Source organism: Tachyglossus aculeatus, chromosome 4 (genome assembly GCF_015852505.1).
Source record: "Tachyglossus aculeatus isolate mTacAcu1 chromosome 4, mTacAcu1.pri, whole genome shotgun sequence".
In the NCBI taxonomy this organism is placed as follows: Eukaryota; Metazoa; Chordata; class Mammalia; order Monotremata; family Tachyglossidae; genus Tachyglossus; species Tachyglossus aculeatus.
Genome location: NC_052069.1, coordinates 63,269,108 through 63,292,652, shown reverse-complemented (window position 1 = coordinate 63,292,652; position 23,545 = coordinate 63,269,108). Strand labels below are relative to the sequence as shown.

The following is a 23,545-nucleotide window of genomic DNA, read 5'->3' as shown; positions in this document are numbered from 1 at the left end:
AAATAACAAGATGATAGTTATTATTTTAAGGTTGAGATTTTATGATTTTAAAATCTACATTGAACAAATGATATTAAACAAGTGACTAAAACCTCTTCTCCCCCCCACACCCTTGCCAGCTGGCCCTGTCCCTTTAGAGAATCCTGCTCAGTAGGACCTGGTCAACAGGGATTGCCAAAGATTTTCTCCAAAGGAAGCAACCTAGAAAAACATCTTTGACTGTGAAAGGTTATACACATGTATTCTTTCTCAGGTTATCAATACTTAACCTTTCTTTAAAGATCTTACTTTACTGGGGGGAAAAAATAGATGGCCCTTAACCAATTGAGCATCATCCAAACAAGTTAAGATTAGTCTCGTCTAATGAATAGGTGCAATAAAGAGGTTTGGTCTGACTGAAAAAAGTCATAGCCCTCAACTAGCCCATGCTGCTCATTGTGATGTTGTGTGAATCACTCATCACTTGAGAAGTGAATGTCAGCTATGTTTATCATCTGCAGGTGCTTTAGCAGCCATGCACGTTCCCCTTAATGTGCAGTGGTGATGACATTAAGAGGGCATGTCACAAGCCTAAATTTATAAGCTCTACTTGGGTTGGATGTTTCTCCACTAGGTACAATCTTCTGACCCCATAGTTTTACAACTTTCCGCTCTCTGTGCTGCATAGCACCTCTCCACTTCTGAGTTAATCATTTCTCTGCCATTATCTGCAAAGAGTTCTTATCTCTTTTGCTGTCACTTTATAACAGGGTCCTCTTATCAACCTGCACGGTGCCATGTGATCACCCCAAGCCTATCACAAGTTGCAATTCTTCTGATTAGAGACCATCATGAAACTGGATACATGGTTTACAACAGGTCACTAATGCTGGAAAAAGTACAGAGTCCAGTGAAAGACTTGCTTGTTACTTTCTGAATTCTTGGATAATTTTTTTTTTTTTGCTTTTTGCTAACTTTCACTGAAGGTTACTGTAGTCTGTGCTCCAAGGCCAGAAAACTTGACAAGCTGCACCTTTTGTTATACTCAGTGCTATATGCCTTAATCCCAAGGGTAATCTATAATTGTACTTAAGAATGTCTTCTAGTTCTGATTCTAACGACGTACAGGAATCTATAAAACATGGATTTACAACTATCGGTAAGTAAGACTTTACTTGTTCTGAGATTGCTACTGTAGTGTATGATTTTGATTGTCCTTGGCTTGTTCAAATTGAAAATCATAGCTTTTCATTTTGTTTTTAATGAGCAGAATTCTTAGTTTGCATATTAGTCTGTATGCATTATTCATAGTTTAAAGAGGCAAAGAGTTGAATATTTCCATATTTTAGAATTATGACACTAATACCCAGAGCAGATGTGGCTTTTCTTCTACCATTGAACTGTTAGAAGACATAAGGTATGATACATTATTTTGGCTTTTGTAATGATTTTATTCATGAGATTATGACATCTCAGTAAATAAAAATGGGTTTGACCCAGATCAATAATTTGGGCCTATAGCTTCAGCCAATTAAAAATATCCATAAATTTATTTTGAATGATGCCATGTTTGTGAATTTTCCAAGTTCTGTCCTAAACTGTTTTTCAGCTCTCCTGTTTGTTATGGATTCAATTAGCTGTGGGCAGGGAACCTATCAACTCTACTGTATTTTATTTTCCCAGGCATTCAATACAGTGCTCTGAATGCAGTAAGCACTCAATAAAATACTGTTGATAGATTGATTGACTGTTATAAATTGCAAATATGCTGGTATATACAGTTTGGAACATAGTTAGAAACTGTCTCAATTTTGACATTTTCAAGCAAAAACGAATTTGGTCAACACTACCATAAAACTGGAAGGCAATTGTCTTTCCTTCTTCTGGCATTTGAATATTTGCTCTATCATGATTGTAGATCCACCTTTTGTGTTTTGTGAACTTCATACTTGAGATCTCCCTCAATTTGGAGTCACCTGTTAGGGTTGTCATAAGTTGTGATTTTCATTTGTAACAAAAAGTGCTCTTTCCATTCTTTCTGAAGATGGTAATAGGCTGGATACACTGACTTCAAATTTTGGCGAGCCAAACTCCTAAAGCGTATCAATAGAAAAATATGCTGCAGTCAAGGAAAAGAAACAGAGAGAGCATGCATAGGCCACTAAGAACCCATAAAGATAAAGTGGAGATTCTGAAAGTAAAATAAGCACGGAGATAAATTACAGCATAAGCAGAATTCTCCCTTAAGAAGGGCAAACCCATGCCCCCGGGGTGGAATCTCTCCCTCTGGGCACCACGACGGTCATTTGATGCCCTTTGGGGCCGAGATTGCCCTGGAGATAGAACTCTAGAAAGATGCCAGCGTGGTGCAAAGCAGGCTTGGCACGCTTTGTGATTTTTTTAGTTGGGTGTGGGGGCATGCAATTGTCTCACATTCGTTCATCACATCCGAAGCCAGGGACCGGCTGACCGCGGCTCGCCTTCACGCAACTCAGTAGAATGACAAAAATATGTGCTTGTGTGCGTGACTCGTGTGTGTGTGTGTTTTGTGTGTGTGTGTGTAAGGGAGTGTGAAAAGGCACGCGTGGGCATGGATCCTCATGTGAAAGGGGGCCAGGAATGGGATCAGTAATCCCCTTTAGGAGGGTCGGGGAGAAAGGGGGAATAGAGAAGGGAGAGAAGAGGGAGAGAGGGGGAGGAGATGGAGGAGAAAGGGAGGGCCAATTTAAAGATCGATTTGCCCAGCAGTGTTTGAAACGTTGGAGAAAACATCGCTCAACCCACGGCAAAGTTCCCTTCCAGTGAATTCCAGAGAGCCGTCCTCTCCAACCCTGGGCCGGGGGCTTGGTGGGGTGGAGAGGCCCAGGGCCACCGGAAAGTCCGGATCGGGGCTGGGTTGGGGGACATAACTGGGGGTGGGGGCTCGGGGACCTCCCTGGGGGATCATGCTGGGACCACTTGGGGATCCGGACGGTTATGTTCTGGGGGGAAGCTGGATGGGTGGGGGGCTGGCTTCGGGACTGGAAGGGGAGAAGGGGGAACGAAGCGCTTCTTTTTTGGTCTGGACACAGCCCCGGAAACAATTGCGCTCTTGCAGGCCTGTCTTGAGCCTGGTCCAAGTCCCGTGCAGACTTGCTCCGGAGCAGTCTTTGTCCCCAGGCTGGACCTCGACCAGCGCTGTCCCCTGCCTCTCCAGAGAAGCATCAGGGTGTAGGACCTGGAGTCAGAAGGTCATGGGTTCTAATCCCGACTCCGCCACTTGTCTGCTGTGTGGCCTTGTGCAAGTCGCTTCGCTTCTCTGGACCTCAGTTACCTCATGTGGAAAATGGGGATTAGGACTGTGAGCCCCATGGGGGACAGGGACTGTGTCCAACTTGATTACCTTGTATCTACCCCAGGGCTTAGAACAGCGCTTGGCACATAGTAAGCGCTTAACAAATACCATAGCAATAACAACAATAATAATAATAATGAGGCGAGTGGAGGGACATCCCAGACGGCGGGGTGGAGGAGGCGCGGGGGTCTCCCACCGCCAATTATCCTCCCCCTAGAACTTCCCACCTCTCCTCCCTTCGTCACTCCCAATCCCCTCCCTTTCCAAGCCACTGACCCCAGCCTCAACTATGGGATGAACCCGAGAGGCTCCAGCCAACGCCGACTCAATCAATCATATTTATTGAGCGCTCACTGAGCAGAGCACTGTACTAGGCGCTTGGGAGCAGCGTGGCTCAGTGGCAAGAGCCCGAGCTTGAGAGTCAGATGTAGTGGGTTCTAATCCCGCCTCCGCTACTTGTCAGCTGTGTGACTTTGGGCTAATCACTTAACTTCTCTGTGCCCCAGTTACCTCATCTGTAAAATGGGGATTAAGACTGGGACCCCCATGTGGGACAACATGATTAACTTGGATATAGCCCAGCGCTTAGAACAGTGCTTTGCACATAGTAAGCTTTTAACAAAAACCATTATTATTATTATTATGCTTTGCACACAGTAAGCGCTTAATAAATGCCATTATTATTATAAAAATGCAGCAGAGCTGGTAGGCACGTTCCCTGCCCAGAGTGAGTTTACAGTTTGGAGGACTCGGATTGAGCCGAGGCTATCCTGCCCTTCCTGGGAAGCGGGCACCAAGCTATTCCAAAGCGAACCAGCCTGGGCCCGCGAGAATAAACCGAGACCGGAGAGAAAGATGAAACATCATCATCATCATCATCAATCATATTTATTGAGCGCTTACTATGTGCAGAGCACTGTACTAAGCGCTTGGGAAGTACAAATTGGCAACATATAGAGACAGTCCCTACCCAACAGTGGGCTCACAATCTAAAAGGGGGAGACAGAGAACAAAACCAAACATACTAACAAAATAAAATAAATAGAATAGATATGTACAAGTAAAATAAATAAATAAATAAATAAATAAATAGAGTAATAAATGTGTACAAACATATATACATATATACAGGTGCTGTGGGGAAGGGAAGGAGGTAAGATGGGGGGATGGAGAGGGGGACGAGGAGGAGAGGAAGGAAGGGGCTCAGTCTGGGAAGGCCTCCTGGAGGAGGTGAGCTCTCAGCAGGGCCTTGAAGGGAGGAAACATCACCATGCCCCTAAACCCTATGGCTCTGGCTAGTTCCTGGGAGAAAGTTTCTGCTTCAAAATCCCCAGATCCCGACGCAGCCGGCCTGGCCCGGGGCTAAAACTTCCCACCCCAGTCGCGAGCAAAAGGAAACACTCTTTGTGCGCCCGGGTGATACAAGAACAGAGAGAGGGGCCTGTGTGCGCGTGTACGTGTGCAGGGAGAGGAGTGTTCAGGGAATGAACCCCGTGTGAGCGGGCACGTGTACAAAGTGCAGCAGGAACGTATCCAGAGAGCTGGGCCTGTGTGCAAAGCGCTGAGCTAGAACCGCGCTCCAGGATGCACGGGTCTGCTTCCGTGCAACGTTTCAGGAACCCGGGCATCCCCGGCTCCTCGGCTCATGCCACCGAAACCCGAGGATCCCTGAGACGTCTGCGCTCCCCGAAAGGCCCAGCTCCTGAACGGACCCCCTAATGTGCCAACCAGCTGTGCGCAAAGCTGCGCAAACCTGTCCTCCTCCCCAACCAGCTGTGCGCAAAGCTGCACAAACCTGCCCTCATCCCCTTTCCCCGTTCCCGTCGGCAGGTCCCATATACGAGCCGGGAGGGAATAGCAGCCTCCTGCGGGCAACAGGGAATCACTCTGCAAGGAGAAGGGAGCGGAGATGGGATAATAATAATAGTAATGATGGTAGTTGTTAAGCACTTACTATGTAAGCCCGTCATTGGGTAGGGACCGTCTCTGCATGTTGCCAACTTGTGCTTCCTGACCGCTTAGTACAGTGCTCTGCACACAGTGAGCGCTCAATAAATGCGATTGAATGAATGCCAAGCACTGTTCTAAGCGCTGGGGGGAAATACAAGGTAATCAGGTTGTCCCACGTGGGGGGGGGGGGTCACAGTCTTAAACCCCATTTTACAGATGAGGTAACTGAGGCCCAGAGAAGTGAAGTGACTTGCCCAAAGTCACACAGCTGACAAGTGGCGGAGCTGTGATTAGAACCCATGACCTCTGACTCTCAAGACCGGGCTCGTTCCACTGAGCCACGCTGCTTCTCAAAGGTAGAGGAGAGGTTGGAGCGAGACTTGGTACAAGGAACTCCAGAGAAAGAAATGCATCGCAGCGTGAACGGCTTCCTCCTGTCCTTAGCCTCCGTGTCATATGGTTTGATTCCAGCTTGGATCCAGCCTTGACCACAGGCAGAGCTGCTAAGGGAGAGGGCCAGAAGGAGGCCTCCCTCCTCCTCCTCCTTCTTCTCAACTTCTTCCTCCTCCTCCTCCTCCATCCTCTGCCCCCCTTTTCCCTCCATCCCTACCTCTAATCCAGAAACAGCATGGCCTAGTGGATAGAGCAAGTGCCTGGGAGTCAGAAGGTCATGGGTTCTAATCCCGACTCCGCCAATTGTCTGCTGTGTGACCTTGGGCAAGCCACTTCACTTCTCTGTGCCTCAATTCCCTCATCTGTAAAATGGAGATTAAGACTGTGAGCCTCACGTGGGACAACCTGATTGCTTAGTATCTGCCCTAGAGCTTAGAAAAATGCTTGGTGCATAGTAAGCGCTTAACAAATACCATTATTATCATTATTAGTATTATTATTATTACAGCCCCGCTTTTACTTCCCTCTGATACCTTCAATCAGATATGGCTTGCTTTAACCACGCATCACAGGGAGCAGCTCCGGGAGCGGGGATCCAATGCCGCCTGACAGTGAGAATGGCCTGAGGGCTGAGAGGGTAGAGAGGACCCAGGAGACCGGACCGAGGAGTGCGATTCCTCTCCCTGAATTGCATCTACAATGCCGGTTCTTTCTCTCCCATTGGCGTTTTGAGCGCTTCCTGGGCTCTCCAAAGGGGAGAGTTGGGGTCCCTTCCGTGGCTGGGAGCCGTGGGAGAGCAGAGGCGCCTCTGGGAATCTCCCCAGGTGAGCTCCAAAGCTGTAGAGCGTGAGGCTTCGGTGGCCGGGAGGAGGAGGGGGAGAAGAGTTGCTGGGAGAAGAAAGAAGTCAAGAAAGAAGAAGTGGAGGAAGAGGAGGAGGACAACAGAAAAAAGTAAGAAGTAGAAGAGAAGCAGCATGGTCTCGTGGATAGAGAACACGTCTGAGAGTCAAAAGGATCTGGGTGGTGATCCCGGCTCTGCAGCTTATAATAATAATAATGGCATTTATTAAGTGCTTACTATGTGCAAAGCACTGTTCTAAGCGCTGAGGAGGTTACAAGGTGATCAGGTTGTCCCACAGGGGGCTTACAGTCTTAATCCCCATTTTACAGATGAAGAAACTGAAGCACAGAGAAGTTAAGTGACTTGCCCAAAGTCACACAGCTGACAATTGGCGGAGCTGGGATTTAAATCCATGACCTCTGACTCCAAAGCCCGTGCTCTTTCCACTGAGCCACACTGCTTCTCAGCTTCTCAGCTTATCTGCTCTGTGACCTCGGACAAGACACTTCACTACTCTGTGCCTCAGTTGCCTCATCTGTAAAATGGGGATTAAGACTTTGGGACATAGGACCTGATTAGCTTTCATCTACCCCAGTGGTTAGTACAGTGCCTGTCTTATAATAAGTGCTCAACAAATTACCATTTAAAAAAAGGAAGAAAAGAAGGAGGTGGAAGAGGACGACGACAGAAAAGAATTTAGGTGAAAGAGGAAAAGGCAAAACGAGAGAGGGGAGAGACTAGGAAAGTGATGACTTGTGTATGACAGCAAAGGAGTCATTAAAGAAGAGTTGTAGTTTAAATAAAGAAAACAAAAAGTTTTGAAGAATAAACAGAGTGTGGTTGCTGGAGGAGATGGAGGCAGAGGAAGAAGGGGGCCAGACGTTCTAGTCAAAACCAAAAAAGCTCAAGAGCATTTTTTTTTTTTAAGCAGCCAATGTCTGCAGCCCCGAACGATCAGTTCCAAGCACGTTCCCGCTTCTCTCGCAGCCTACGGGTCTGTACCGCAGGAGAAACTGCCACGGTTCCCCATGGAAAAGGCAGCGCAGGCCAGGAGGGACATCAAGGCTGGCCAGGGACCTGGTGGGCTGCCCCCAGCCTGCTAGAAGTTGGTGGAGCGCAACTGGGAGCCTTCCCCCATCAAAGGCCAAAGCCAAATGTTTCTGACCTCATAGCCCACTCGAGCTTGCTGAAAGATCCAAAGTCCTAACTCGAGTAACAACTCCGGAAACTGCCCAAGTTCAGTCGCGGGGGGTGAGCTGCGGGTGTGTCGAATCTCCAACCCCCTGCCCAGGCTAAACCAGACTTAGACAGCTCCGATTCAGTGCTTTGCTGAACAAAGATGGGTTAAAATAAATCGCAATCTGGACACGCGCACAGATCCACGCTCACACACGCACATACATACTTACAGAGGTACACACCTTCATCTGCACCTACGAACACCCACTTCACACACGTGCGTGGACACACATCTCCTGCTGCTCACGGTCCCCTATTGCATTGCCCCATTTGGTGCGGCGCTTAAGGAAGGAAAAGTGACTGTTTCTAACGCATGATTCCCGGGTACCTGGTTTTGCCCGATATCTACTCCCGGGGCAACATTCTCCAACGATTGGGCAGATGTGGGCCAGCACGGAGGGTCGAGTTTCACCCACTTTGGCTGTCGGAGACGGAATTTGGCTTCACCGGTCATCATCATCATCAATCGTATTTATTGAGCGCTTACTATGTGCAGAGCACTGTACTAAGCGCTTGGGAAGTACAAATTGGCAACATATAGAGACAGTCCCTACCCAACAGTGGGCTCACAGTCTAAAAGGTCATGTGCCAGCCTGCCCTCGTAAACCTTTGAACCGCGGTGTATTCTGCAAGGACATCATTTGGGGCGGTGGGCATGCAAAGAAGAATTGGGGGCAGTGGGCCCATCGCCCCGGAAACTCTAGACAGTCAGAGCGAAAAGTTCATCAATATAGACTGTCTAGTCAAATGGGCTCATTCGGGATCAAATTACCCTAGTTATTCCCCAGTGGAAAGATCGGGCTTTGCCCCCACCCCACTTTTTAATTTTATTGAATTAATCCTCCGCTTTGTGTGGACTAGAGGCCCCAGGTCTTGGCGGGTCTCTGGCAATCACAAAAGGCGTCAACTCACTCATTCGGTCAATCAATCATCATCATCATCATCATCATCAATCGTATTTATTGAGCGCTTACTATGTGCAGAGCACTGTACTAAGCGCTTGGGAAGTACAAATTGGCAACATATAGAGACAGTCCCTACCCAACAGTGGGCTCACAGTATTTATTGAGCGCTTACTCTGTGCAGAACGTTGTTCTAGGCGCTTGGGAGAGTGCAATATAATAGACTTGGTAGACATTCACTGCTTCACACACTCATTTACTCAATCAGTCGTTGACTCACTCACGCGTGTTTACTCACATTCACTCGCTCATTCTTTTCCTCACTTCTTCACTCGCTCGTTCGTTCGTTCTTTCATTCGTTCGTTTATTCGTTCGTTCTTTCGTTGGTTCCATCCCTGCCCTTCTGCGAAGTGCGATTCTCCCGGTCCTGGAGTTACTTTTGAGAAGATGTTTAGGGCGTCGATCCGGGCGGCGCAAATTTCCCAGCCCTTCCTCCTTCACCAGACGAAGCGGAGCGTTTCGGAACAAGGCTGCCGATGAACGTTAGTTTAGGAAACGGAATCCGGGGTTTCATAGTAGCTCTTCCTAAACTGACTCCGTTTAGACCAAGTTTCCCCAGTTCGTAGGGAAGGTCGCGCAGGGGGTGGGGCAGGGAGGAGAAGGAGTGGCTCAGTGGAAAAGGCTTTGAAGTCAGAGGTCATGGGTTCAAATCCCGACTCTGCCAATTGTCAGCTGTGTGACTTTGGGCAAGTCACTTAACTTCTCTGTGCCTCAGTTACCTCATCTGTAAAATGTGAGTGAAGACTGTGAGCCCCACGGGGGACAACCTGATCACCTTGTAACCTACTCAGCGCTTAGAACAGTGCTTTGCACATAGTAAGCGCTTAATAAATGTCATTATTATAAGGAGGGGTACGGTAGGAAGAGGAGAGGCAGAAGAGGGGAGGAGAAGCTCTCTGGGGTTTGGGCTCTGCGCTGTCCCCTTTGCTGGGAGCCCGAGGCCTCCCCTCTGCCGGACTCTTGGGTCTCTCGCGGCCTGAGCTCAGGCTCCAGGAACCGCGCAGGGCATAGTGTGGTAAAGTCCCCGACACCCACCAGAGAAAGCTCTCTGGGAAGGCTTGGAATCGCACCTCCTTCTGACCTCCCCCCATCCCACACACAAACCAGCGTGGTCTAAGGGTTGAAGAATGGGTCCGGGGTTCTAATCCCGCTCCGCCACTAGTCTGCTGTGTGACCTGGGGAGAGTTACTTCACTGAAGCAGCGTGCTCAGTGGAAAGACCGCGGGCTTGGGAGTCAGAGGACGTGGGTTCTAATCCCCGCTCCGCCACTTGTCTGCTGTGTGGCCTTGGGGAAGCCGCTTAACTTCTCTGGGCCTCAGTTACCTCACCTGGAAAATGGGTATTAAAATTTGTGAGCCCCGCGTGGGACAACCTGATTACCTTGCATCTACCCCAGCGCTTAGAACAGTGCTTGGCACATAGTAAGCCCTTAACAAATACTATTGTTATTATTATTATTATTATTATTATTATTATTATTATTATTATTATTATTATCTGTGCTTCGGTTACCTCATCTGCAAAATGTGGATTAAGACTGTGGGACAAGGACGGTGTCCAACCTAATTAGCTTGTATCTACCCTGGCACTTAGTACATAGTACGAAGCATATAATGAGCGCTTAACAAATACCATTATGAAAAATTAATCTCCAGCTACTCAGGCCCCAGGATACCCGCCACGCCCTATCCAGAGCTATCAATCCTTGGAATCTAAGGCACAGGGAGCAGAAGAAAGGAGATACATACATACACAGAGATAGAGACACAAGGGAAAAGGCGAAAACACAGAGAGACAGAAACCGGGACACAGAGAGACGCCTACACACACACACACACACACACACACACACACACACACACACACACACACACGCATACAAGCATACCACAACACAGACATGGCAGAGGTGTGAATGGAAGTTTGTACTTTATCCCTGAAAGCGCTGCCGGAATCAAATATTCTAGGACTGTGCTTTTGGCGCTAATGAAGGCTGTGGAAGCTTCCTCGAGACTTCATCCTGCTTAATTGCAAATGTCAATCAAGATCTTCCAAAAAAATATAGGAACCAAGTCGGGAGAACTCAGGAGACATTTAGAGGGGGTGGTGGAGGGGCGAGGGGGAGGAAGAGAGAGGGGGGGGGGGGAAGAGAGAGAGAGAGAGAGAGTTCGTGAGAAGTTAGTAAAAAAGCCTGAGAGAAAAGGATGGGGAGAGAGAGCGGTGGCGCCTGTCTCCCTTTGCTCTAGGACCTCGGGGAGGACGAAAGTTTGGGGGGTTGGGTGCGCACAGGAGATGGGAGGTGGGAACTGGTGTTCAATTACCAGTAGTTATAAACTTTAGACTGTGAGCTCGCTGTGGGCAGGGATTGTCTCTCTTTATTGCTGTACTGTACTTTCCAAAGAGCTTAGTACAGTGCTCTGCACATAGTAAATGCGGTTGAATGAATGAATGAACCCCTTCCTCTGCACCCTTCCGTGTGTGTGTGTGTGTGTATGTGTGTGTGTGTGTCTGCATGTAACTGTGTACGCACCCCCCAGAGCCATGGGAAAAGGGAGGAGCCACCTGGCTGTCTCTGTCCCTGCATGTTTGCGGACCCAGCTGGATGCCCCTTGGCCAGCGTCCTGTCCGCCCGCCCACCCGCCTGCTCAGTGTGGACTCGTTCATTCAATCGTATTTATTGAGCGCTTACTGCGTGCAAAGCACTGTATTAAGCGCTTGGGAGAGTACACTATACCAACAGAAAGAGTCACTCCCCGCCCACTCCCTGGCCCCTTTGGAAGCCGCGGGGCTTCATTTTATCTCAGACCAAAACCCACATCTCCTCCCCCCTGAAGGTCCCTCCTCCTGCCGGCCCCGGGACCCTAACATTCGCCCTACTCTCCAGCCTGCGTCATCACCAAGTCCCAAGGTGAAGATGGATCCCTTCGGGCCGGGCAGTGGCCTGGGGCCTCGCTGCCCACGATGGGGAGGGGAGGTCTGGGGGAGAGGGGGTTCGGGGGAACTGGGGTAGATGTATGACAATCAGGTTGGACACAGTCTATGTCCCACAAAAGGCTCATAGTCTTAACTCCCATTATACAGATGAGGTAACTGGGGCACAGAGAAGTTAAATGACTTGCCCAGGGTCATACAGTAAACGCATGATGGAACCGGGATTAGAACCCAAGTCATCTGACTCCTAGGCTGGTGCGCTATTCGGTAGGCCAACCTGTTTCTCTGCTCTCTTGCGAGCTCCGTGTGGCACAGGAATTGTGATCTCCCCATCATCATCTTGCTTCTTTCCATCCCTGTGCTAAGAACAGGGCTTTGATGCATAAAAAGGATTTCATAAATACCAACCCAATCGGCTGGGCTGCGGATGTCGAACGGGGAGTGGGAAGAGCAGAGGAGGAGGCTATAGGGCGTCTGAGTCTGAGAATCTCCTTCAATCAACGGCTCAGTCATTAGTATTTATTGAGTATTTATTTTGTACAGTGCTCCAACGGTTAGAACAGTGCTCCAGCGGTTAGAACAGTGCTTGGCACATAGTAATCGCTTAACAAATGTCATCATCATCATTATTATTATTATTACAGGGCACTCTCCTGGACACTTGGAAGAGTACAATAGAATTAGTTGCCGATTTGTACTTCCCAAGCGCTTAGTACAGTGCTCTGCACACAGTAAGTGTTCAATAAATACGATTGAATGAATGAATTAGTAAACACAATCCGTGCCCTCGTGGTTCAATGGGCTTGGGAGCTAGAGGTCATGAGTTCTAATCACGGCTCTGCCACTTGTGAGCTGTGTGACTTTGGGCAAGTCACTTAACTTCTCTGGGCTTCAGTTACCTCGTCTGTAAAATGGGAATTAAGACTGTGAGCCCCTCGTGGGACAACCTGATCACCTTGTATCCCCCCCAGCTCTTAGAACAGTGCTATGCGCAGAGTAAACGCTTAACAAATGCCATTAGTAGTAGTAGTAGTAGTATGACCTCAGGGATTTTACCAACTAGGAGGGATTCTGGATTTCCTTGCCTTACACTAAGACTCTGACCGGGGCCTCCTCGTTCGGGAAATTCCAGATGTCCTCCAGTCTCGCGGCTGACACCCGTGCGTGTCTAAGGGCAGCGTCCAGCCTGTTGGGCAAGCCCCAGCTCTGCCCCCTGGTCCCTCCAACTCCTGGAGTGGGATGAGGAAAGAAGACCCGCTGGCTGGGCTGGAGGAGGGTTTCAGGACCAGCTGGAAACTAGCCTCCCTGTGGGATCCGGAGCCTCCTTCAGCCTCCCCTGTTTGGCCGGAGGGAATCAGCTTTCCCCCTGCCCGCGCCGCCGGGATCAGGTGGGAATCCCACGGACAAGGATCAGCCGAGAAGAGGGTGGGTCCCCTGACCGTTAGGCGTCTGGGCAGTCAACTGCATCCACGTTGAACCAAACGAATCCACAGACGGGAGCGACGCCCACCCTGAGTTCTGGGAAGCAACGTGGTTTAGTGGAAAGGTCGTGGGTTCTAATCCCGGCTCCACCACTTGTCAGCTGTGTGACTCTGGGCAAGTCACTTCACTTCCCTGCGCCTCAGTGACCTCATCTGTAAAATGGGGATGAAGACTGTGAGCCCCACGTGGGACAACCTGATTCCCTTGTATCTACCCCAGCGCTTAGAACGGTGCTTGGCACATAGTAAGCGCTTAACAAATACCATCATCATTTAGTAGTAGTATTTTTACCGACGGGCCCAGAGTCCCAGAAGAAACTGGTCCGGAGACTATGAGGTCTTTGAGTCTTGGAAAGAGCGAGTTGGATTGAGGGGGCTAGAGGAAGCGCGGGAAAGTTTAGTCTCTCCCCCAATTCGTGCCGTTAACGCCCGGATTAGCGCTCCCTCTTTGGACGCGCAGGAAGCGCTTAGTCCAGTGCTCTGCGCACAGTAAGCGCTCAATAAATACGACTGAATTAATGAATGGGGGGTTTAAGGTGGGCCGTTTCTTGGCGCTCTGCGAGCTTTCACGGGACGGTTCTGTCCCGCGCTGGGCACTCTGAAGATGTTGTCCTCGCTGAGCGGAGGCTGCAGAGGAGGAACAGATGGCTAAACTTTTAAAAAATGCGGGACCTCATGCAGGCTCTGAAGGCTGGGTAAGAGGTTTCGGAGCCCTTGGTAAAAGCGCCGTCCACGAGAGCAGCACCAGCCTAGGCCTGGCGAAAGCAGTGGTGCAGGGGGAAGCAATAAAATAAAAATGGTATTTGTTGAGCGCTTACTCTGTGCAAAGCACTGTTCTAATCTCAGATCATGCACACCCCTCCCTCTCCACATCTCTCAGCCCTGGCTCTGCCCCCACATCCCCTCCCTACCCTTCTCAGGATGGCCAAGGGGCTGCCCGGGGGGTGGGGAGAGGTTGGCATCCGCCTCCAGGGTGGCCTAGGGCACAGAGGGTTTGCCCTTGAGAGTGGACGAGGAGAGGATGAGGGGACACTCGTGGGGGTCTCATGCCAAGTGCCGAGACCTTTAGAGGCGCCACTGGGAGCAATTCCCTTCTTTTTTCCTCTTTCTCAACAATGGCCTTCGCCCCAGAATAGAAGAAAACCTTGATTGGACCTGGGGTAGGGAGTGGGCTTCCTTTCTGGTTCTGGAGGGCTCGGGGTGATTGAAGTGCCAAGGGGACAGGCGTGTGTGAGTGTGTGGGTGTGTGTAAGTGTGTGCATATGTGTACGTGTGTGTACGCGAGAGCGCGCCCCTTTCTCATTGGCTGCAAAAGCATTCGGCCCCTCGAGCCCATAACTTCAAGTATCCCCAATCCCTCCCCTCTTCCCGGGACGTGTCACCCTGCCATTGCCCATTCCCGCCGGGAAAAGAGGGAGAGGGGCGGGCGGCATGGAGGGAGCCGTCCGCTCCTAGTCCACCCTCAACCAGAAGGGCTGGAGGAAGCGAGGCAGCGGCTGCGCAGCGCTGCGAAGGCGGGCAGAGGGATGCCCATGGCCCGGGACGCCCGACTGCGGTGAGCCGGGCATCCCGGACGGTCCTTCTCCCCCCCCAAATTCCCGGCCGCGGGCAGCCCCCGGAGGCGGGGGGAGCGGGAGAGGAGGAGGAGGAGGAGGTGGAGGTGGAGGTGGGCGGAGATGGGAGGGCGCTCCGTCGCCCTCTCTTCCTTCCGCGGGAGTTGAATCTGTGCTGTCGTGTCCAGGTGCCGGGCTCCCGGACGGACACGGCCCCCCGCCCCCGGCCCGCAGCCGTCTGGTCATGCTGCCTAAAGTGGAGAGCGAAGCGCTGGGTCTCGCCCGATCGCATGGGGAACAGGGGCCACTGCCGGAAAACATGCAAGGTAAGGTGCCCCCCCTGCGCTGCCCCGCGCCCCAACCTGCGGCTGGGCCCTGGCAGGGCGTGGATAGGTGGGCACAGGCAGGGCAGAGGCCGGACACCAACGCGTAGGCCGGACTCAATCAATCAATCAATCAATCGTATTGAGTGAGCGCTAACTCTGTGCAGAGCACTGGACTGAGCGCTTGGGAAGTACAAGTTGGCAACCGGACTCGGTCACCACATAGGCAGAGAGGGCTGGGCACAGGAGGGGCACCGGGCTTTGTGGCTGGGCGAGCCACCCACGGCCGATCCCACCAGCGGGCATCCACGGCTCCCGGAGAAACTAAGTTCCCAGCGACTTAGAGAAGCAGCCTGGCTCAGTGGAAAGAGCCCGGGCTTTGGAGTCAGAGATCATGGGTTCAAATCCCCGTTCCTCCACTTGTCAGCTGTGGGACTTTGGGCAAGTCACTTAACTGCTCTGCTCCTCAGTTGCCTCATCTGTAAAATGGGGATGAAGACTGTGAGCCCCCCCGTGGGACAACCTGATCGCCTTGTATCTCCCCTAGCGCTTAGAACAGGGCTTTGTAAATAGTAAGCGCGTAATAAATGCCATTATTTGCTGGCTTGGAGTAGTGCTTGGCACACAGTAAGCGCGTAACAAATACCATTATTATTATTATTATGCCCGCGCTGCTGGCCTCTGTGGGGGGACGGGGTCCGGCCTGGGAAAGGGGGGCGCGGACCCGCCGAGGAAACGACCACGGAGGGGGAGAAGCAGGAAGGACCCCAAGGGATTAAAGTGCCCGGGGCCACGACGCCCCCCGGACCCAGGTGGAAAGCAGAGGGCCGAACCGGGCACGAAAAATGCCGCCCTCAACTCCGCGGGGCGTAAAAGGGTGGATGGGCAAGCCGGAGGGGAAAAGGGGGTGAGGGGGAGAGGGGAGGGAGGAGAAACACTAGCTTGATGCAGATACTTCAATCAGAGTATTGGGAATAGGCAAGTCCCATCTGTTTCCCCCGCTCTTGATTGCTAACGAGAAAACAAATAAATTCCGCCGGCGGCGCGGCCCCGCGCTCAGAAATAGCAGTCCGGATCTGGCTTGTATTATAACCCCTAGGAAGTTTATCACAGTTGAGTGGGCAAGGACCGGTGGTCGGTTGGCAGGGCGGGCGGGAGGGCGAGTCGGGCAGGGGGAGGACAGGGTTAAGAAAGCCCCCCCAGGAGGGTCACCTCGCCGCTTCCAGGCACAGAAGGTGCCCTTTGGTGGCCTTGGGATCAATCAGTCAAGCAATCGTATTTATGGAGCGCCTACTGTGTTCAGAGCACTGCACTAAGCGCTTGGGAGAGAACAGCCTAACAGAGTTGGTAGACAAGTTCCCTGCCCCAAAACGAGTTTACACTCTAGCGATGTTACCTGCCTGGGCCGCACGTCCAGAAGGCACATCTGCTTAGGGGTCTGAGCGGGTTGGGGTGGGGGCTACTCCAGCCATGGGGCCTGCTTTTGGGAGGATTTCCCGGATTCCCTCCAGGCTTCGGCGGAGGAAAGGGGATTCGGGAAAATCCCCGAAATCAAGTGCTACGAGAGAGAGAGAGAGAGAGAGAGAGAGAGAGAGAGAGAGAGAGAGAGAGAGAGAGAGAGAGAGGGATAGGAGAGGGAGAGGGAAACGGAAAGGGATAGGAGAGGGAGAGAGGGAGAGGAGGAGGGAGAGGGAGAGGGAGCGGAGAGGAGAGGAGAGGGAGCTCTGACCAGAAGGAGCCTATTCGCAGGGAGCTGGCAGGGCCAGAGTTTAGGAAACCGGCCGGATCCGGGTGTACAGGACGCACAGCAAACTCTCCGCCCGGCGTTCTGGTGCACGTGCTTCCTGGGGATCCCGCAGGGAGAACCGTCCTGGGAATGCGGCCGGGAAGGAAGAGGGAGAGAATAATCATTCCGGGTAATGAAGATTCCAGGGGGAAGCGGAATCTTCCCGTCCCAAACCTTAATCATCTCATCCCGGGGTCGGGGAGGGAAGACTGCGAGGCGCTTCGCAAAATAAAGGGAGAGGCCCTGAAGAGCTGGCTGACCTTCCGCCTGCCCCAAGACTTTCCCGCCCCCTGCCGCAGGAGTCCATTCACTCAATTCACGCCATCGTATTTATCGAGCGCTTCCTGTGTGCAGAGCACTGTATTAAGCGCTTGGTCCAGCCCAGCGAACCTGCACCTCGGAGAGCCAAGAGGGTCGGGAGACAGGAGAGGGGCTCGGCTCTCCAAGGTCCCTTTCCGTGCTCCCCGAGGAAACTCCTCTTCCAACTTCTTCGCAGTTTGCTGTCCCGAGAGGGGGGATCCGAGATCCGGCCCTGAGCGCCAGCCGGCCCTCCTTGTCCCATTCCTTTCCGGGAACCCATGAGGAATCCGGAACCGGGAGCTGGAACCGGGAGCTCTCTTCTTCGCCTCTCTCTGTCCTAGAGGCTGCCCAGGGTTCCCTATCTTCCTGGCCCAGGGGGTACAGGGAGGGGTATCCTTCTCTGCCCTTTTTCGGCCTCGATCCTTGCCGCGGAAATAAAGCGCGGGGCTTTGGCAAGTTTGAGCCCCCTCCTCAAAATAGTGTGCATCCCGAAGCAGCTTTGGACTCCCGACGCCTAGAGAAGGGAGAAAGGGGTGCAGACGTCTCTAATCCCAGAGAAATCCCTTCTCCAGAATTAAATTCCCTGGAAGTTCTGGCTCCTGGCTCTCTCCGCCCCTGGTCCTGGCTCCCGGCCGGGTCCGACCGCCTTTCTCACCCAAGCGCTTAGCACAGTGCTCTGTGCACCACAAGCGCTCAATAAATACGGCCGCTGGATTGATTGATTTCTACTCTGTGGCGCTTCCCGGGTCTGTCGGGATCGCTCCGAAGGCTTCAGAGTTGGCGTTTTGGTTTTCGAGGCAAATCTCGCTGCAGCCCCGTTTTCCCCCAGCCCATCCATCCCCTTCCTCCTGCTCCATCCACCCATCTACACTCCTCAACCCAGGAACGGGGTCTGTCAAGGTGGAGGGGCGGAAAGCTGGGCGAGGGGCAGTTTGGCACGGCGCAAGGGAAAAGGAGAAGGAGACCCCTTTGTTGGGCAGGGACCAATACGTTGCCGATTTGTAACAACAATGATGGTATTTGTTAAGCGCTTACTATGTGCCAAGCACTGATCTAAGCGCTGAGGTACATATAAGGTAATGAGGTTATTCCTGGGGCTCGCAGTCTTAATCCCCATTTTACAGATGAGGTAATTGAGGCACAGAGAAGTGATTTGCCCTAAATCATATAGCTACAGTGCTCTGCACCCAGTGAGCGCTCAATAAATACGATTGAATGAATAAAATGAATGAGAGGACCAGCTCCCTACCTGGTGCTACGCAAATAACCAAGCAAAGGTAGGGCGCTCATCCACTCGGCCCCCGCTCCGAGGGCCCTGCCTTGCCCGGCCTGGGGAATTTTTCCTGGGAGCTGTCATGGATCAGGGGGCAGGGAGCTGTTGGAGGGATATTTGTCGGGTCTCCCAACGCTGCCGCCTTGGCCGTTTACCATCTTTCGGGATCAGCCCGTCTGCAGGAAGTTCCCTTTCCTGCCCACCGCTCGCGCCCTAATCCCGGCTCCACCACCCAATCCGCTGTGTGTGACTTTGGACAAGTCACTTAACTTCTCTGCGCCTCAGTTCCCTCATCTGTAAAACGGGGACGAAGACTGTGAGCCCCACGTGGGACAACCTCACTACTTTGTATCCACCCCAGAGGTTCAGCGCGGCTCAGTGGAAAGAGCGCGGGCTTGGGAGTCAGAGGTCACGGGTTCTAATCCCGGCTCCTCCACTTATCAGCTGTGTGACTTTGGGCAAATCACTTAACTTCTCTGTGCCTCGGTTAGCTCATCTGGAAAATGGGGATTAAGACTGGGAGGCCCTGTGGGACAACCTGATTACCTTGTATCTCCCCCAGCATTTAGAGCAGTGCTTGGCACATAGTAAAAGCTTAACAAATACCATTATCATTATTACTGTTTATTATGACCGGGTTTGGTTAAGGCGTAAACCCGAAGGGGTTTACGACCCCCGTCCCCACCCAACCTCTGCCTCCCACTTTGGCCTTCGCCCCCCATCATCATCATCATCATCAATCATATTTATTGAGCGCTTACTATGTGCAGAGCACTGTACTGAGCGCTTGGGAAGTACAAATTGGCAACATATAGAGGCAGTCTAACAGTCCAACAGTGGGCTCACAGTCTAAAAGGGGGAGACAGAGAATAACCCTTGTATCCACCTTGTATCCCCCCTCAGCGCTTAGAACAGTGCCCTGCACATAGTAAGCGCTTAACAAATGCCATTATTATTATTATTAATCCCTTTCCTGGGCAAAATGGTTGTGGGGTGGGGAGTGGGGGTGGCAGGAGGGGTTGGGTGAAGCAGAAGGGGCTCTATAGAGGCGCAACTTAAAGATTTCCAGGTATCCAGGTGGCACAGAGGGGACTCGTTGGGTTTAGGGGCCAGGGTCCACAACGAACAAAAAAATCTGCTATTTCCAGCCCCGGCCCGAGGTTTCAAACCCCGCCGAGGACCGCTTCCCGGGAAGAAGGGTGGACGAAAGCAGCTTTAGGTGAATGGGTAGCGATGCGCCTTGCGGTGCTTGGCACATAGTAAGCGCTTAACAAAATACCATCATTATTATTAGGACGGCCATCTCAAAGACTCTGGCTTTTCAAACGCTTTTGCAATAAGGGAGAAACTACTTTCATCGACTCCTGTTTCTGCGCCCAATTTCGGTTGCCGGGCGTGCGTGCGGCTGAGGCTCTTTAAAGTAGCAAAAGAGAGGGCAAAACGCACGTTACTTGGGATCCACCCCAGCGCTTAGAACAGTGCTTGGCAGATCGCAACCGCTTAGCAAATACCATAATGATAATTATTATCAACAATAAATGAGCCGGAAAGCGCGTTCCCTGGTTCCCCGAGTCGCGGCTCTGCTTTCCACGCGTAAAAACATTTCTTCTCTGCAGCAACTATGTGAAAGTAGATTGGCTTTTGGACTTCTCTTAGAGGAGTCGACTGAAATGATTCCTGATTGGTTAATGAGTTTGTTTTTGGTCTTTTTTAGTGTCTCAATTTAAAATGGTGAATTATTCTTACGATGAAGATCTCGAAGAGCTCTGTCCAGTCTGTGGAGATAAAGTGTCCGGGTACCATTATGGGCTTCTCACCTGTGAGAGTTGCAAGGTTTGGTGCACGCTGCTAACTAGAATGAAAACTGTTTTTTAAAAGAAACAATTTCCCCAGGGCTTCCTTCTGATCGAATTTGTTGCCGCTTTCAGATACGCTTAAAGGAATGACTAATCGTTTAGAGAGGGTTCTTTGAAAAGTGCCTCATTTTCCTAAAAGATCCAAAGATGAATGACGTTTCCTAGTGTTTCTTAACTACTTTCCGTTGCTTCTAATAAATGATATTGTATTATAAAGTGACGCGGTTGCAGAACTGCCATTTCAAACAGCTCTAAATTTTTATTTCAGTCGATTTATGAACTTTTTAGAAGACGTGGCAAACTATTTGGTTCCATAAATTTCGATTTTAAAGCAATTAGTGTTACTACTCATCGGGATGAAATATGACTTGTTGCTTATTACTTGATTCTCATTTAGCTATTAAACAATATTTAGATATTTATTTCAATTTTACAACTGAAAATAAATACACGACAAATGATATCATATACAGTGATATAAGATGCATTTTATGACAGATGAAATTTACTCTAGCTGCAAGGAAACTGTAAAATAATATATGGAAAATAGACTTTTAAACCATAATGAACGAAGTGATAGCCATTTTACATTAATCCTGAAAGTAGAGAAAAGTCTACACAACTACTTAAATCAGTAACAATTAAAACACTTTGTTCTCTATACAAAAGCAAAGTTCAGTTTCTCTAGAGAACTATCAGACTAGACTATCAAATAATACTTTGATAAACCTATGAATAGGCCTTGAAATTTCAAATATCATGTTGTGATTTTGTTTCTTTTCCTCTGAAGAGAAACTAAAGATAAACAAAGACTTTACTTTTCTAAACTCCATTTTCTTTGGAAAACGTTTGCCATTTTTCCTCTTTCCCTAAAAAGTTCCTCCATGTAATTATATTTCAGTAAAATTGTTAGCAGACACCCCCCCCCCCCAACACTCCCACCCCCACCCCCACCCCCGGCCCCTGCCAAGTTGTTCCCTGAATCTCCCAACTCACAACTTTCCATTGTTGGCATGTGTTAAAGATCTGAGATGTCATGCCATTCCATTTTCCATCCCATTTTGCAGCAGTATTTCACTTATTCCATATCGAATTACTTAACTAATAGTGCAAACCCCAATGAGTGCCTAATATGTAGCACTCATTAAAGAGACGAACAAAAGAACAGACTTTGAAGAAACACCACCGAATGTAGAAAATTTCATTCTCAACAATTACGGGATGCAGTGGGGCCTGGCCAACCCTCTCCAAAATTTGACACAAATCTCCAGAAGTACAATCCCTATGCCAGAAAACCTCAGTTATGGCCTGGCATTTTTTTAGAAGTCCAGTCTGCTGAAATCACAGAGCCACAGAACTGCTCGGCTGGAGTAATGAAAAGATTTGACAATTCTTTCTTTAAAAGAAAACAAAGAGTTGAAGCATAATGTTAGAGTTATTATCCATCTTACTGTTTTCTCTGTCTCACAGGGCTTTTTTAAACGAACAGTCCAGAATAACAAAAGATATACATGCATAGAGAATCAGAACTGTCAGATTGACAAAACCCAGAGAAAGCGTTGCCCTTACTGCCGATTTCAAAAATGTCTAAGTGTCGGAATGAAGTTAGAAGGTAAGCGTCTTCTGCATACTATAACTATTTAAAACCCTGAAAAGATTTCAGTTTTAACCAAAGTTCATGGAAAGATTTTCATTTTAACCTGGTGGTCTTAATGGCAGTCACAATTTTTTTCTGGTTCAGTCATGTTCCCGGAGCTTGTCATAGGTTCGACTATAAACCAATGGTGGTGGTGGTGGTGGTGGGGAAACAACACCTTAAAATTTGTCAGGAACAGTTTGGGTGGGAGAAGGAGAGAGCAGATTGATTTTAAAAAACCCCAAAGAACAGGGGACAGAATACAAGACATTGCCTTAAGAGCAGATTAATTGAGGACAAACTGAAAATAGAAAGTAAATGTGAAATAAAATCAAATATTCTGTTAGCTCACTGATCAAGAGGATAAACTGGGTCAGTGTTATTTGAGGAACTCACTTGCAAATGTGACATTTTCATTCATTTGGTTATATTTATTGCCTTAAAGCACTGGACTAAAGAGTCTTCAAATGGGGAAAATAAAAATTTTATATATTTTTACTAAGGCGAAAAGACATATTTTCCAAATGTCGGAAAATGAAACAGAGTTCGTGTGACTACCTCCAGTGGATTGTTTATTTGCTTTTTAAATCCTTTTGGAATTATAGGAGAGCAGCTGCGGGAAAATTGCTGTTTTGAAATAATATGCTATTCAATTAGTAAAGTTAATTTGGCAAGAAAAGCAGAATCCTTTAACATAATCCATCCTAAACTTTACAAGAAGAGTAATACCTGTGATTAAATGTGCAAACCAGCAGGCTCCAAAGTTAATATATTATGGGCCGGCTGTAAATAATTAGAAGCCCATGGGCAATTATCCTGGGTTGTTGTTTTTTAACCTCTGACCTACTAGCTTTCCATGACTTAAATATATTTTAAATAAGCTATTAATTATTGGTTCATTTGTGCCTAACCAATGAAAAGATCTAGTGCCAGGGCATGAAGAATAGTATTAAGGGGCATTCAAGCTCAATACCAATGGAATTAATGTCTTTTTTTTGTTTTGACAAATGCAACACAGGCTATTTTGCTTATTGCTTTGTGTGAATATAAATGCTCAGGTCTGAGTTAAATGGTCAAACAAATCCACTGTGAGTGCTATACTGTGCCTTCCAGATGCAAAGAGCAAATTCATTTGGCATAGGGAATGTCCAGACAGGGTTGATGTTAAAATGAGATCAAAAAAGGCACCCGATTGCTACTGATTCTGATTTCTTGAACATGGATCCTTTCACTATGTTCTGTTGGAAAAACACACTAAAGCCTTTCTATCAAGCATGGCGGCCAACTCAGGGCTTTATTCAATAGTTTGCTCAACCCCTAGCTCCCACCCCTACCCCCAACTTTATGTGAAACAGAAATAAGTGATTCAATAAGATTTTGGTCCAAAAAAGATATAATGAGCACATCGTTAAAATGAGCATTAGTTCCCCCCAACCCTATCTCCTTCCCCTCCCCACAGCACCTGTGTATATGTTTGTACATATTTATTACTCTATTTATTTTACTTGTACATATTTACTATTCTAATTATTTTATTTTGTTAATATGTTTTGTTTTGTTGTCTGTCTCCCCCTTCTAGACTGTGAGCCTGCTGTTGGGTAGGGACCGTCTCTATATGTTGTCAACTTGTACTTCCCAAGTGCTTAGTACAGTGCTCTGCACACAGTAAGCGCTCAATAAATATGATTGAATGAATGAATGAGTGAAC

At 49.3% G+C, this 23,545-nt stretch overlaps 1 protein-coding gene across 1 annotated transcript in view; it reads left to right on the top strand.

Moving 5' to 3' along the window:
- The first annotated feature begins 1,054 nt into the window (after positions 1-1,054).
- Positions 1,055-23,545, top strand: part of NR5A2 (nuclear receptor subfamily 5 group A member 2) — a 174,939-nt gene continuing 152,448 nt past the window's right edge. The window contains exons 1-4 of the mRNA XM_038745435.1: positions 1,055-1,138; positions 14,852-14,989; positions 20,060-20,178; positions 21,672-21,813. Coding sequence (XP_038601363.1) covers positions 1,075-1,138; positions 14,852-14,989; positions 20,060-20,178; positions 21,672-21,813 — 463 coding nt within the window. The 5' untranslated portion in view covers positions 1,055-1,074. The remainder of the gene's footprint in view (positions 1,139-14,851; positions 14,990-20,059; positions 20,179-21,671; positions 21,814-23,545) is intronic.